Genomic DNA, 17,755 nt, shown 5'->3' on the forward strand with positions numbered 1-17,755 from the left:
TTACATTACACAACATTAGCATAGGCCGCCCATCCACATGAAAATACAAAACAAATACAATATAGTATAGTACCGGTATATTCAAAACCATGATGTACTTTCAAATAGGGCCTACACACACACACACACACACACACACACACACACACACACACACACACACACACCAGCTATACAAGGACAATTGTGGCGCTAATATTTCGGTATTCAAAGGCAACTTAACATAACACACGTACACACATCGTTTTGATAAACGCCCATTGTGTATGTTTGCTATTTTAATAGGCTTTTTTGTTTAGCCACCCACTTTTGGCAAGTTCAACAACTTTTAATACACAATTGCAGCAAAATATACGGTTTTTATGTAACTAGCAGCAAATGTCGACGTTTACAACATGTTTGTGCAAATGTGCTAAGCGTTATAAAGTTATGTCCGCTTTGATAGGGCGAATATCAACACTTTTACTTCACCTTGTATGGCCGCTTCGCCCGGTTGCTCCTCTGAAGCGTCCATCTTCGTTTGATTGTTGCTAAGCGACGCCGTGTGCAGGAAGTCCGTAGCTGCAATGCATGCTGGTTCCTGTAGTTTAGCAGCTAATGTGTTTGGTGGAGGGAATTTGTAAACCAAATATTATTTTGATTCAAACCCCGTCTCTGACTGAACGTTGATTACACGGCAAGTGTGAAGGTGCACTGTGTAGGACTGTGGCCACGGTCGGTTGCAAGTTCTGCCCATTGAAACTGTGCCTGGCTATTGTCAAATTGGATCTTTTATTGAATAGGCCTAGGCCATGAGTATGATCCATCATCCAAGTACAGTAGGCCTAATATGCAGCTAAAAATGTCTATTTCTGGAAATTCAAAATGGTGGACATGGAGAGGATCCACCTTGCAATTTCCCCAATGAATAGGCTACTTTGAAATCGGGTGGTAGGCCTATCCTGGCTATTTGTGAACAAGATAACATTTGTGAATGGGTCCCTAGCATGCATTCTGGAAATAAACTAGGCTACTAAAATATTAGGCCTAGGCTACAGAGTGCACCTTTACATTTTTTGTTTATTTTTTAAATAAATAAATAAACAGAGACTTTAAAATAAAAAAAAAAAAAAAAAACTGTGTAGGGACTAGGGAGGCCAGATAGGCCTAGACTATTGCAAATGTGCTGCTCATTGCAACTGTGTTGCCTATTACCTATTGTCATCTCTGAATATTTTGCAACCAAATAATATAATAAAGGACCAAAGTAAAGTAAGTTTTGCAGCTAAAAATGTCTATTTCTGGAAATTCAAAATGGCAGACATGGGGAAGATCCACTTTTTCATGTATGAAAATGAATGAACAGGCCTACTTAGAATTTGATAGCGGTGATATGTATTTGAGAAAAAGATTACATTTGTGAATGTGCAGCATGAATTCTGGCAATAAACTGGCCTACTAAAAATATTACACAGGCACACATTACCTAGTGCACCTTTAACTCCATAGTGCAGAGCCTATGTTATAGCCCTTCACCAAATTTGTAGCCTATGCCATGCGGTAGGCTACCTCTCTATTGGAATTACAAGAGCATGTGGTAGTGATCAACCAGAAATCAAACCCTTTGGCCAGTTGCATTGAGAAAAGGGTTAACATCCTTTAGCAGACACAAAACTGTTTGAAAGGGGTTAGGAACCAATGAGTCATTTTTGTATGGCTTGGATTAGGCCTACCTGTCCGCCAGGTAGGCCTAGGTAAACAGATTTTCACGGTGAGAGGAGGTCACTGGAAGGGGATTAGCACTGGGTGAAACTGACTCTTTTAAAGTCTGTCTGACAAGTCAGGGATTGTGGACAAAATGTTGAATCAGGGTAGGCCTACAGAAGCTACTCGGGTCTTAAGTAAGGGTTAACGTTCGGCGAGAAGGTCGCTACCGTGGAATAGCAGCACGACAGAGAGAATCTTTAGACCCCGACGCGGAGCGGAGGGGTCTTGTTCTCTCTGAAGTGCTGCTATTCCACAAAGCGACCGACTCGCCGAAAGTTAACCCGCTTATTATATGGATATACTTAAATGATTCACACATGCGGGGACATTGCTTTAGACCTATTTAATGTTAAGATTGTTGCTGCGCAAAACAAAACAGTGCCGTTGTGGAACACCGCTAGGCAACAGCTAGGCTAGCCAGGACAACAGGTGTTGTCTATCACAGCAGCTGATTAGAGTGACAAAAGACCGACCCCCTGCGGAGTGATATGAAACATTCGCTTTAGCCACTGACTTGTATACAAGCCAGTGGCTTTAGCAGTGAACGTCTTGTTGCCATTGACAGCGGTAGCCAGGACAACGGGTGCTGTCTATCACAGCAGCTGATTAGAGTCTTGTTGAAAAGTCGCTTTAGCAGTGAAAAGTCTTGTTGCCATTGACAGCGGTCTGTTATAGACCAACCCGTCCGTTATCGAAAAATAACAGACGTCCGAACGTTGGGGAGCCCCGTTGAAATGAATGGAGCATTCGACAGATGACGTCACAACCATATAATAAGCTGAAATAATACACAATTCTTATAGCACATAACCTCAATTTGAAAAGCTGCATGTCTGCATCTGATTTCATGAGCTGAATAAAGATTTCCATTCAAATGACCGTAGGGGAAAAATGTACATCCAGAGAGACAAGGTTAACTGAAGTTGAGAGAAACTGTTGGCAGTCCAATCCCTTGGCATGCCTGCTAACACCTCCTTTCTTGTGGCAAAGCCCAATTGTCCAATTGTGTCCTGTCTGTGTCCTGCTTCAATATCCAACCTCATACGAATATTTTTAAGCTTTTTTCCGTTTCAGTGTCACAAGATATACAAGCCTATTGATGTAGACTTGCTCTATTGAAATAATCAACATGAGATGGTGGCATTGTGCTTGCTCAGTTGAAGTAGATGCACATTTTCTACATTCAATATTAACACACAAGAGTACAATCATATTTTTACATTGTAATAGGTCTGTAGCCATGCAAAGGGCACTAGTGCCCCAATCGAAGATTACAGATTTAGTAAGGCAATTCTAAAGAGATGAGCAATAGCCTGTCAGTGCTCGGCCATTAATGAAAACCCCTACCCCTCAAAGAAATTATACCCACAGCACTAAGACCCTGCAACATGACAGACTGAGATATAAATACGATTAGAAGTCCACTTACACACAGTACGCTTCATATGTCCGATATACACAATATACATTTACAGAAAGGTACAATATGTAATTCTGACACAGAGTCATTACTGGGAGCCTTTTTAGATAAATGTACTAAGCGTTGGGTGCACTCGAGACTTTTTTGCTATAGCCAGAAAGGGCTTTTCTCCCAAAGATTGATGAAATAATGGAGCTGGTCTGTCTATGTCTTTCTTTCTATCTGTCTATCTGTCTGTCTGTCTTTCTGTATGTACATACGTACAGTAGTCTATGTAGGTCTCTCTCTTTCTCTCTGTATATAATAATAATAACAACAACAACAACAACAAGAACGACGACAACAACAACAACAACAACGACGACGACAACAACAACAACAACAACAACAACAACAACAACAACAATTATATATGTGATAAATACAAATGGTTTTATAATTTAAAACATTAATGAGACAAATAATGACCCAAATAGTTTAATTGCCCAAAAGCATGTGGAGGTGGTTTACGTATATATCCACTTATATGCTTACATGCTTTTTGTAAGGTTATGACCCAATCCGTCTTGGTCTCTTGATGATCTAAAAACTCAAATAAAATGGACGGAAATTGACTTGGCTAGTCACTTGCAATTAGACTTACAAAGCCACTTTCCATGACTAATGTGAACAGACTTCAGACAAAGAAAGCTCAAGAAAATAAAATGGAACAGCTTTGAAGTAAACTTGAGTATGACATAATTTTAATAGAAGTTAATGATCAGTGTTACCAATCCATGGGTTTATACTGCTCATATGCTGCTCATATGCAAGTTAATTTACAAAGAGGCAAACTAATCAAAACAAAACTGAAATGAAAAAACAAGACTATTGATCCTCTATTGACCTTGACAATATTGTATGGAAGTAAACACGAGTGATTTCTTTTAATTTGTTTGCAATCACGAGTGATTTCTGTTTTGTTTGTTTTCTTGTTTTCCTTTAGTGTTGCTACCATTATCCCAACCAGTCAACAAAGGCAGACCTGTGTACCAGAGAGGAGCAGATTATTACACCTTAAAATAGAACAAGCATTTATCACAGCAGGGACGTCTTGGCAGGTGCCACTGACCAACACACACACACACACACACACACACACACACACACACACACACACACACACACACACACACACACACACACACACACACACACACACACACACACACAGTTAAAAAAGTAAAGCCTTTCCAACATAAAATATAAACACTCAACACTTAGCAAACACACACACACACACACACACACACACACACACACACACACACACACACACACACACACACACACACACACACACACACACACTTTTTCAGAATGATTCATTATCATTATTCATTATCCATGATTCAGAAGTGCTCATCTACAAAACAACAAACACGTTGTCCTTGCCCTTATCAAGCAAGTAATGTTGTTTCCTGATCAATTGCTTTGTAATATTTGGATGGAGTTTAATGCTTGTTTGAAAATTTAAGACTAATAAAAAAACATTTCTCAACAAGCTTTGGAAAAAGCCTGTTAAGTGAATTGCAGTGGCAGCCATGGCCTTTGTAAAACTCTTTGGGTGGTTTTATGAGGGCCAGTTTGTCCTCTGTGCAGACCTTCCTCTGGACACGGACTTATTGCGATAATAACATGGACAGTCCTATACACATCGCTTATAACGTGTAATAAAAAAGCTGTTGCCATGTACACCTAAAGCTTTTCCTGTCTATCACTGAAAACTCACCTCAGAGTGGAATTTAGAGGCTCTATTCATGAACATATTGCATTTAGGAGGTCCAGGGCCTGGAAGGTGTTGGTTGCCCTCATTTCCATCCAGTATTAGCACTCCTACTGCCAATTCATTGCATACATTCAGTGCTAGGGATTAGAAGAGGGATATCAAACATTACTCAATAGTATAAAACACATCTGCATTTAAAAAAAACAACATCTGCATGTGTAACCAAGGCCTATTTTAACCGTTGCATGCTGTTACTGTAATACTTTCATTATGAGGAGTAGCTGTAACGTTGAGCAAATCGACACTTTGATATGTTTGTCAATTTTACAATGACGCAAAATATCCATTTAGTGATGGAAAGTAATTTGTATTATTGGCCATAATATTTATGTCTAGTCGCCGGAGTGACTCCAGAGGGATGGAGCAAGACATTGTTCTGGACAGGAGGAGATTTAAATACAGTAGATCTCTGCAATTATTTTACAGGTCATCATAGAAATACTGTACATTTATTCATCAATGCATATCCTGTTGTTTACTCTTATCCCCTTGTATCCATTACACAGAGCTAAAGTGACCAAACGTCCCAATTGCCAAGGATTTTGAATTGGCTATATTTGCCCATACCATGATAAAAATAATCCTGCTGATGTCTCCATCGTCTTCTTCTGTCTTAAAAATAAATCATTTTCATTTCAAACTTTAAAGAGTTATTTGATTTGTTGAAATGTAGGCCTCCATAATTGAGTGCAGGTGTGGCTGAAAGCCATTGGGTCTATTTTCCCATAGGCTAGGCCGATTATAATAATTATAATACCAGTGTATTTTGAGTCTCTTACTGGTTTTATTATTTGACAGTTTCCTTGTAGTACATTTCAAGGATTTTCAAGTGCTTGTAGAAAATTGTTTAGAGCCACATTACATTTTATTTGCTAAAATCCAACTAGTCAAAATATTCAAAATGGACATGGGACGCACTGAACACTGGAAAATTCCTCAAATAAAAATGTCTGTTGACAAAGGAGTAAAATGTCCTGATCAACGGATGTGGCAGGACCCAAACAGTAACTTGTCCTGCTGTATTCTTATTTCCAATTGGCACATCTAGCTAAGAAGACAATCATTTGTTCATTTGTCTAGGAATTACATTTTATTTGAACAACAGCAGTCACTACAATAATTTAATTTAATTGAAGGAGCACAAATAGGATGGTAAAGGGAGGGCTCCAAAATATCCCAGTTCTTTTTTTCGTGTTTTTTTTTTTGTATTACAGTAGGCTACAAAACACAACACTAACATATAGGCCCAACGGGCTCTGCACTACTTATTTTGAAAAGGAAGTCATATCACAGCCCTTATAAGAACAGCCTAGCCACTCGCTATTAAGCCCAGTTGTTTGTATTAGTTTGTATTAGTTCTATGGTTCGGAGACCAGAATGAATGGGACCCAATGGAGCTAGACACTTAAAAATCACTTTTTAAGCATATGCGTGGCTCAAAAGATCTAAAACTCAGCCGTGGGTATTTTCTATATATAGTCTTTCGAAAGAAAAAATCATATACTGAGATAAAGGCACCATGAGGGGTTTTGCTCCATAGGACTCCATTCATTCTGGTCTCCGGGCCACCACGTGGACAAGGGTGGAACTGCCCCTTCAGTTCTAAATCTGCCATAGAACTAATACAAACCTGCCTCGTTTCGGCAACCGGAAATACACCGTGAAATCAACCAGTGGGATATCTGGTCTTCCTAGAGTATCTGTGGTCATATAACTGATTACACGATATGAGCCGACGTAACAGTAAGACAGAGGAGAAGAGGTCGGGAGGGAGGCTGGGAAAGGACTAGCCACATGAAGCCAATCACCGTGGAAACAGGTTAAGTGTCAAGATGAAAGGGATGTGCCATGGCCACCTCATCTGAATGACACTACACCGTGTGTGTGTGTGTGTGTGTGTGTGTGTGTGTGTGTGTGTGTGTGTGTGTGTGTGTGTGTGTGTGTGTGTGTGTGTGTGTGTGTGTGTGTGTGTGTGTAGTTTTTTCTAATTATTATTGGCTACATCTGTGTTGTGAGGCACCACTCTTATGCTCCCATGTTGAACGCAGATACTGTCCCACTCTCAGCTCCTCTGCACAGTATGGCTGGCGTACAACATCCATTAGTGTTCAGAAAACAAACATCTACATTTTTACTGCCAATGAGGTACACCAACCGTTTTCTGTCCACTATTCACTCGGCTAATATAACTAATGGCCATCACAGTCTTATTGTGTTTCTCTTTATGTATCCATCATTGTAAACACCGACCTTATTTGTATATGGAAATGAGTTGGGAGAAAGAGACTGGGAAGGATCTGCAAATGACCCGGGCCGGGCCGGAATCGAACCCGGGTCGCTGGTGTAGCAGTGCAGTGCCCTGCCGCAGGGGCGGAGCTAGATTAGATTCGCTTTTGTTAGGGTAAATGGAGGCTTCATGATGAGGCCTAATTCCTGAATTCAACTCAAACCTGCTCGTGTCAGTCAAAATATTCACTATATGCTAATTGCTGCCTTTGTGTAACGAGTGTGTCATAAGAACCCAACAATCATTCTCTATATCTATTCTATAGTGTTTGAGTGTTTTTTTCTTCGTGTAAGAGCATGCCCCTCTGTAATACACTATGCTACCCCATTGCCCCCCCAAGAATATCTAGTTCCGCCACTGCCCAGCCGTTTGAGCCACGGCCGGGGCTTCTTTACTTTATTGAATGGTTTTAGACTGCTTCTTTGTGTGGGGCAGCTGGATATGGAAACAAAATTCAAAAACATTTGTGTGTGTGTGTGTGTGTGTGTGTGTGTGTGTGTGTGTGTGTGTGTGAGAGAGAGAGAGAGAGAGAGAGAGAGAGAGAGAGAGAGAGAGAGAGAGAGAGAGAGAGAGAGAGAGAGAGAGAGAGAGAGAGAGAGAGAGAGAGAGAGAGCGTCCGAGTGAGAGAGACGAGTGGGTGGATGTACTGTGTGATTGGTTGTCAACAGCTGTTACATCAAAATGGAAGAAGCGGGAGGAGGAGCAGCATCCAGCTGTTAGCCAATCAACATTTAGTGGTATAATTACGTCGAATTTATTATCTATGGAGAAAATGGAGTCAGAGAAGCAAAAGAAAAAGTATGTATGGGGGGCAGAGCACTAGAGGGACAAAAGATAACAGAGAGGGATAGGAACAGAGAAGCAGAGCAGGAGTGAACACATGCACACACACACACACTCACACGCACACACACACCACCACCACCACCACCATCACCCCCTCTCTCTCTCTCTCTCTCTCTCTCTCTCTCACACACACACACACACACACACACACACACACACACACACACACACACACACACACACACACACACACACACACACACACACACACACACACACACTTTTCAGAGGAGATAATGACAATGACATGCAATAGACTGGAGGAAGAAGGCTACAGGACAGTTTCTGACACCACGAATGCATTCAAACTCTCAGCACCACAGAGAGAATCTCAACCTTGACCGGGAGCAGATGACATGAAGGGAAGAGCAAAGAGGTAATGATGCTGTTTGCAGACTCAGGTGGGCAAAGAATTAGAGGATGCAGTCTCAGAGTGACCTGGGGCCAGCTGCTGCTTCTTGATCGTTTACACCCTCTGTGGAAGGATGAGGCACAACTGGACAGACACAGACTTGCACACATCTCACGTCGCATTCTAACATTGTAAGTACTGTATATATCTCGATTCTTATCATTTTAAATCATTTCATCACAGAATTAAGTCATGAAGCAAACATGTTCACATTTTTCACTTTTTTCCTAAATTTGTCATGTACAACGTTCCTGTTGATTGATGAATATCTGTGTCAACCAGATGTACAGTGTTATACAAATTTTGTATTAACTGTACTTTGTAGCCTTCACATGTAATGAAGAATTGAACATGTAAAATTTCATTTACTTTTTCTTTTATGCGTATTTAAAACTATGTTTAATATGTAGGACCTTGTCTGTGAGACCATTAGAGCAAAATGCATGAATTAAAAAAAGACCATTGTGTGTTACACAAGGTTATTGTGTGTTAAAAAATCCAGCAGAGTATTTGTGAAATAGTGAGAAGGTTTTGCTAAAAATGAAATCCCTGTGATTATCACATACATGTACTCCTGAAAAGATTTTTAAAAAGTGCCAGATAATAACAAATGTATGTGTAGCTCATATAATCTAAACAGTGGCCGACACTCAGACCTAATTACAATTCCATCATGTGTTTCAATAGGCTATTATAATATTTGAAGGGTCTATTTGCAAAACGGTGTAAACGACAATTTTTGACTTTTGCATTTTATTATTGGAAACGACTGTTCAGACGTCATTTCATCTATGTGCAAATTATTGGCATTCAAATATTTTGAGAACATACTTTTTAAACCTATCTAAAATGACTTTAGTTGCAAAACGGTGTATCTGTCAGAACACTTTATTTGCAAAACGGTGTATTCGCCATAACACTTTATTTGCAAAACGACGTTGCATTCTATTTGAATCTCGGACGACATGAGAAGCGTGGGGAAGCTGCGCTATACTGTCCTAACCTACCATCAGTCAGCTGACAGCAATAAACAAAGAGGATCTGACCGGAAAAATAACTGAAAGTGTGCTCACAGCACACGACGACAAAGTATTCAAATTCAACTGCAAACTTCGTCCATTATGAGCTCCATAAGCAAGCACAATTACGCACGAGGCAGCGGAGTTCAACAGCTGTAGAACCGCAAACGTGAGTGCCAACATCGCAGGCTTTTGGGGTGGAGCCGCGATGAAACCAGTGGCTGTTGTTAAACAGAGAGAAAGAGGGGGAGAGAGAGAGAGCGAGCACCACAGACTGTATTGAGAATAACCTACCACGATTGGTCCAAGAGATGGGTTTAAACAGGCGAGAAACCCGCGAAAACGGCGAGTGTTGAAGTTGTGTCCTCGACTCCGATGATGGGTCTACTACCATGCCGAAATATCGGACCGACCGCTGGGGACACGCGGCCAAAACTGCCGTGGTGCGTCGCTTATATCGCTTTGCAAAGAAAATAAGTATGTTCGGTAATTGTGTACAAAACTACCTCATAATTTTACTATTTCATGTATCAGATTGATTATTGTTAATCAGGTATTGTACCTAGGGTTCCATTCGTTCATGAAAAATTATTTTGCTAACTGGTTGAAGCTGTTTGGCAGGATGACGGCAGATATGCTGCATGTGGGTATCAGTTTCCACTCATTTTTACCACTTTTTTTGACCCTAAGTTGATAATAATACGTAATACATTTTCAAAACATGTGTCATTTGCCATCAATTACGTCAATGTATACTCTGATGAAAAAAAAAATGTGAATGAACATGATAGTTAATGCCCAGTACAAAAATGTCAATTTCCCAAAATTTTCCAAAATGGAGATACACCGTTTTGCAAATAAACCCTTCATTTCATGCAGTGTTATTTCTGTCGCTGTGAAGAAAACCGTGTTTCCAACTGAACACATAGAAAGCTTTAGCCTTCAGCCTTACTCTGATTGCACAGACAACATCATCCTGATCATGTATTACTAAGAGAAATCTTTTCACCTTGTCTGTGGGGTGCAGTTGGTGTTTACCTTTTAAGCTGACCAAGTAGAGTAGAAGTGGTATAAAACGCTATGTAAAAAAATAAAGCAATTAAAGCCCTGTGACCATCTGCCACACAATACAGTACAGTATGGCTTGCGTGGTTGCTATGACTCCTACAGTGGACAGGACACCTATCTGCACACACATCCATGTGCACACACATCCACGATGCACTCTCTCTCGCTCTGTCTCTGTCCCTCTCTCTCTCGTTCTCTCTCTCTCTCTCTCTCTCTCTCTCTCTCTCTCTCTCTCTCTCTCACTCACTCTCTCTATCTCTCTCTTTCCATCCATGGGCCCCATTGTCTATGTGATGTGCACAATAATAGCATCTCAAGAGCAAAGGGAGGTGGGCTTCCATCATGCTTGAACTATTTCTGGTGCGCTAGGGCCCTGTAAAATGGTTCTGTAACAGCTTGGGGTGTAAGCGAAAAAGAAAACAAGTCCACACATTTCAGGTGCAAATCACATTGGGATGCTTTCCTGAACTACGGTAGGCCTATATGATAACAAGTCTGCTTGGCTATGAGGATGTGGTTAAGAGGATGCAACATTGCTGGTTTATGGCACTGCAGGGAGGATCAGAAGCAGGGTTATGTAGTTTTTGTAATGGGCATATGTCAAACTTTCGAATTTGATGGTCATACTCATTGTTTTTAGCAGGCTTTGATAAACACACGGGGTAGAAGGATGTGCATTTTTTATGTATGCATATCTGTGCCTGTGTGTGTGTGTGTGTGTGTGTGTGTGTGTGTGTGTGTGTGTGTGTGTGTGTGTGTGTGTGTGTGTGTGTGTGTGTGTGTGTGTGTGTGTGTGTGTGTGTGTGTTTGTGTGTGTGTAAGCGTGTGTGTGTGTGCGTGTAAGCGTGTGTGATGTGTGAGTGTGCGTGTGCGTGTGCGTGTGTGTGTGTGTGTGTGTTTTGTGTGATTATCCAAGCAGACAGCACAGACAGACACACCGTGGGAGTTCCGACCACTGAGACACAACAAAAGGACAACAATGTCTTTGCAGGTTTAGAGAAGAAAAGATGGGTGGTGGAGTTAATGTGGCAAAACATAAGGACAACAAAAATAATTAAATGAGAGGAAATGAAGGATTACTGAAACTTTACACTCTACATTTTTTCTTCTATCTGACCCTCTGCACCACATTTCACACTGCATGGTTACAAATCATTATATGGAAGGCACTTACAGCTCAGCTGAAATTGAAATAAGCAGAAGAAAGGAGACGTGATGATACACTGAAGCACACTGAGACACTGAAAATGGAATAGAGAGAGAGGCAGGAGATGCATTCACCTCTTTGGGGCCATGATGACACAGGAGCCAGTCAATGAAGAGGTCACCAGCCAATATGTGCCAACGAACACACTTATCTACATATGTATCATACACATTATACAGATGAGAGATTAAATTGAATTACTCACAAAGATTGAAACTACTGCGAGGCAATTTACATATTTATGTGTGTAATACACAAGACACATGAACACACACATTTTTGGTCCTATCAGTCCAAACCTGTCTGCCCTGATTATGTAGGCCTATGGTGTAATTATCAATTATCTGATGTCATTTACGTAACCAGTATTATTAATTATTTGACTCATTGACTTATTGACTTAATTGATGGCTTTATTGCTATGTCAAATACTGTTCACAAAGATTGTATTGTATGATATAGATATAGGCCTACTACAGTATACTGTATTATAGGGTGATGCATCAAGTTTCATTTGACTTATTGGGAGAAAACGTCTGAAATTACAGAATTAGGATCAGGAATAGTGTCTTATTTTTCATGTTAAGCGTTGTCTTGCTTTAAGACAAGTTAAAAGAGGGAATATGTCGCTAAGCTAAAGTCAATGGATCCATGTAGCATTGTAGCATGCGACATGGATCCATTAACTTTCACTAGCTTAGCGACATGCTCCCTCTTTTAACTTGTCTTAAAGCAAGACAACGGCTTGCATGAAAAATAAGACACTTTACCACCTTTATAAACCCTGGCCAACAACTTAAACTGTATTAAGCCCCAAAATAGTGGCATACCCCTTTAATACAAAAGCAAGGCATAAATAATGAATAAATAATACATAAATATTGTTGTCTGTAGATTGCGTACCCATCATGCACTGCACTTCTTGGAGCTAATATTCTCAGACATAACTTAATTATCACAAAGGAATGGTTTAGTTTCGTTTCAAAACTATTACTCTTCATAATGTTCTGCATTTATTGTAGGGTTTTTACCATTAAAACTAATAAGTGGTATATGTAAAAATTACATCTCATCACCCTACCATCATTCAGAAGTGTACGTCCAATCCTTGCTATATAATGGCTCCTGTTGCCACTATTACAGTAATTTGAACGAGTGAAAACTAGATGTCACAGTACTTAACTGTTATGCTCAGCCAACTCTTTTATAAGGGTCCCAAACACCAATATCTATCTATTAATTAACCATTAGTTATTTGCAGCCAACTCTATTATAAGGGTCCCAAACCCCAATATTTAAGTATTATTTATCCATTAGTTATGCCTTACTTTTGTATTAAGTAAGTATTAATTTTGGTCCTTATTTAAGTATGACCTGATAGCTACTTAACTATTAACTGTGCCCTTATCGTTAAATAATAATATGCCAATAACTTGTAATACAAGGTAATATTTATCTAATAGTTAAGTAACTGCTTACTAATGTTCAACATATGCATTAATAACAATTAATATGTGTCTAATGTGGCATTAAGTAATGATTATTAACCCTTACTTAAGTATTAGGTTATAGCTTTACTGGCCCCTTATTTGGAAGTGTTACCGGTAGTTCATATCATATCGTTCTCAGTGGTCTCTTCCGCCTGCAAATCCAAAAGAAGCCTACTTAACCATGATGAATCCTCCTCCAGCCCCACAACCACCCCCATTACTTCTCATCATCCACATCCTGATGTATCTTCTTGTCCGTCATCTCCAGTGAGAGTGTTCGTACTGCTACAATAATGTCTCATCATGTCTCCACCATGTTTCGCTGTTCCATTGATGGCAGGTTATATTAAATCTTGGAAAGGGCATGTAATGACACAAAGGAAATGTCACGGGTTATTCTACAGGATCTTGGCAAACAGACATAGGGCCTACGCATTGTGCCGGCGTGCGTGTGTCTGTGTGTGTGTGCGTGTGTTTGTGAGTGAGAGACAGAGACAGAGACAGACAGACAGACAGACAGACAGACAGACAGACAGACAGACAGACAGACAGACAGACAGACAGAGAGAGAGAGAGAGAGAGAGAGAGAGAGAGAGAGAGAGAGAGAGAGAGAGAGAGAGAGAGAGAGAGAGAGAGAGAGAGCCTGAAGAGAAGCATTCACTCGGATGAGCATCCTAAAAGAACAGCTTGTGTTTGAGTGGAAGAGAGGTGAGATGGTGGTCCTTTGGCGATTGTGGGCAAATCATGTAGTTTATAAGCTAGTGTAGAGAGTAGAGTAGAGTAGAGTAGAGTATCATTTACTAATCCCGAGTTGTACACTGCTTTGAGTTGGCAATAAAGTAGACCGGGTGCAGAGCAGGACAAAATATATACATTTCTGTTTATCAGGCTGTTTTGTTCTGTTTGTTTTACACAGGGACTTTGCATCCTGCAGTGAACAGTTCGTTATAGTGCTACATTATAGTGTATCAGTGTTATATCATCTACTGTAACATTGTAGTGATCTTCCTGGCATATAGTGAGGAGGAGAAGTTGGTAGTATACTGTGCTCTGTACTGTACTGTACTGCTCTGTACTGTACTGTACTGTACTGTACTGTACTGTACTGTGTTAGTAACAGGATCAAGTCCACCTTTGTCCAAGTCCAAGACCAGGACTAGTCAAGTCCGAGTCCAAAGAGGTTCCTGTCCGAGCAAAGACCAAGTCCAAAAAGATTCGAGTCAAGTATGAATCACGCGCCGGTCAGTGTAAATCAATGAAATAGATGAATGACTAATAAAGTGAATGTTTGAAAGTAACCTAGGTAATATCTCATGCATGTGAAGATAAACTAGTATGTTATTGGATGAAAAAAAATTAAGACAGACTCGGGAAGGTTCAAAAGCCATATTTCTCAAGACTGCTGACTGAGTCCGAACTCGAGTACCTAAGCAGCCCTTAAGAGCAACTTTAAGAAAGATCTTAGTGTCTGTGCATGCGCGTGCACGTACAATGATCTTTGGGAAACAGGCATAGAAAATCTAAGAACGTTGTAGAATCAATCGTAAAGGGGGCACATAAGGCTAAGAAGCATCGTTATTCAGAGATGCACCCCTGGTTGTGTGCCAAGAAGGGGAGGAAATGAATTGAACTCCCCCCCACTCTTCCCTAGTTCTACGTATATGCTAGAAAGGGGACTACAATTAGCGTAATCGCTCTTCATTGTGTTCCTGTGCATCTGGTGGAATGTCCTGACTATAATTAATGAGCTGCAGCACCGGTAATCAGACAGCAGTGTAGGCTCTATGGTAATTCAAGGGCTGGAGTCTTTAATGTCACAATGTGATTGCCAGTTTTCCCCCATTTGTTCACACCTGCCAAAAGATTTTGCACAGTGTATACAGTTGTAGGCTTACCTATGCTATATAGCCTACATATTTGGGTTGATGTCACACACGTATGGCTTGGAAAAAAACAATACAACCATGGTGCACATCTTGAAACAATGTACACAGGAGGCCTACTAGTAAAATACATGTAAACAGAATAACAGTTAAACACCTGCTGGAAAACTAATTTTAAAAGGCTCAATATACAGTATACAATGAGGGATAATATGTGAACATATGAGTATAAGGAGGCTTACTGAAAGTGAAGGGACCAAAAGATGCTTTTCTTTGCTGAATTGCTATTATTTTGGAGGAAATTATCCAGGATGTAATACTAAACCTAATTAATGTTACGTTGAACAACAATGCTTTGCCCATCATCTGTCATTGTGATCTTAACCTTCATCTTGAAGCATTGGAATTAAGATGAACTTGTGAGTTTCCAAAACAACAAAATCACTTTAAGAAACGGATGTCCCCTCTTTGCTAACTGGATTAATTAATTTTGTGGTCACCAAAATGCAATCTTAGGTCAACTGAGAGGTCTACACCAAAATCAATCTCAGGTCCACCTCCACATTTTATTGCCCTCCCCCTCTTTTTCAAGGGGCAGCCATGTCCTAGTGGTTAGTGAGGTGGCCTTAAGATCAGAGGGTTGCAGGTTTAATGCCAACTCTTTCCTACGCTGAAGAGCTTGTGAGCGATAGCCTGGTGAACCAGCGCCACCCGCTGGAAGGCAAAATGTTTTGTCTACGGGTGGGTCTGGCCTCGCATAATGATTCAATGAAGCCAGAATGCCATGAATCTGGCAAACCAATTACAACGCAAAGATGTGTTTTGAATCAAAGCGGGCAGGGTTTTGAGGGAAGGTTGTTCTCATCAACAATCTTCGGATGTATTATGCATCGAGGCCAGACTAAATTAGACATCCACATTTAGTCTGGTTTATCAGGCTATGTGAGCGAGGCACTTTACCCCACAATTGCTCCAGGGACTGTAACCAAAACCCTGTGAAAATAAATGTAAGTCGCTTTGGATAAAAGCGTCAGAATGTAGGCCCTAATGTAATGTAAAAAGTTCAAACTGGTACATTTTGTCAGAATGCTTTATAATGTCTGAGGCGGGTACCATTAAGTAGGCCTACTAGTCATTTCTGATGACCACACATCTGTGACATTTACAACAGAACATTGGGTACCAGGCCATCCCACAGAGGGATTATGCTCCTGATGGAAGGTGTAAAGCTGCATGTCTGCTGTATGTGGAACAACACACACACACACACACGCACACGCACACACACACACACACACACACACACACACACACACACACACACACACACACACACACACACACACACACACACACACACACAGAGAGAGAGACACACACACACACACACACACACACGGTACATCTATACATGGTAAATCTGCAGCGTAGTGCTTCAAAACATCCTGTGACTCATTTGAAATATCTAATCATCCATCTACTGATGGCATTGAGCAGGCGCAGCAAATTAAACTTATCATCATTAAGATCTGACTCCACTTCACATTTTGATCAACTGCCAGCCCGGATGAAAAGCATGCAATCAAAGTGCAATACAGGGAAATGCATGGACCAAAAAGATAATCACAAAATGTGATTTTGAACTGGATAATTCAGTTTTATTTTCAGTTAATCATTCCATAACCCTGTCCAATAGACCGATGTGCATTGCTGATTAAGACATCCTCATGATGCTGGGCTTTCTTTTAACCCTTTGAGGAGTATCATCACATATATGTGATTAGAATTTTGGCAAAATGTTCAGTTCTCACCATGATGCCATAAGGACTAAGGACTAATAATAATAACTAGATTGCATTCTCACAGAAAATGCTGGAAGCGGGCTCAACTTTTGGGGCAGAGATGAGCAGTTTTATTTTTGATATCTCTATACCTAAATTAAAAACAAACTACTATTGACAAAACAAAGCTAAAAGAAATGTTGGAAAAATCAATCCACCCAGTCAGAAGTTATGGGCCAAACAATTCAGCCATCTTGGATTCAGCCATTTTGAAAGTGTTGTAGCTCCGCGTTTTGGGGATATACTAAATGACATACATGGTATTTTAAGTTGGCTAAGGAACACTGCATATGATATAATTTTGAAAATCAACGTGGGTCTGGGTGGGATTTGAACTCCCAACCTCCATATTGCTAATACCTTTACCATTGAGCCAAGCAGCTGCCTGTCAAAAGTGTTCCAGCAAGACAATCAGTGTGTATACATGCAGTTCAGTATCCCGAATATGATCGGGATATAAAGTATCCCGAATTTGTGTTTGAGCATATAAACACGTCAGTATCCCGAATAAGCCCTTATTCGGGATACTGAGAAATCGGGATATGCTAGGTGGAGTATTCCGACAGAAGCCGGGATACTGCCGCATGTAAACACCTTATCCCGGATTCAGGGGCTTCCCATAGAACGTTGTCGCTGGTATCCAAGCTACACGCATTTGCAGAGAATTCTACAACGGCCAAGAATGTTGACTGGGATATTACGTTCTGT

At 40.5% G+C, this 17,755-nt stretch overlaps 1 protein-coding gene across 1 annotated transcript in view; it reads right to left on the reverse strand.

Annotated features, from left to right (window-relative positions):
* LOC134463598 (cilia- and flagella-associated protein 44) overlaps positions 1–520 on the reverse strand; it is a 50,852-nt gene extending 50,332 nt beyond the window's left edge. The window contains exon 1 of the mRNA XM_063216775.1: positions 472–520. Within this exon, the coding sequence (XP_063072845.1) occupies positions 472–514 (43 nt within the window). The 5' untranslated portion in view covers positions 515–520. The remainder of the gene's footprint in view (positions 1–471) is intronic.
* Positions 521–17,755: the final 17,235 nt, after the last annotated feature.

Source organism: Engraulis encrasicolus, chromosome 15 (assembly GCF_034702125.1).
Source record: "Engraulis encrasicolus isolate BLACKSEA-1 chromosome 15, IST_EnEncr_1.0, whole genome shotgun sequence".
In the NCBI taxonomy this organism is placed as follows: domain Eukaryota; kingdom Metazoa; phylum Chordata; class Actinopteri; order Clupeiformes; family Engraulidae; genus Engraulis; species Engraulis encrasicolus.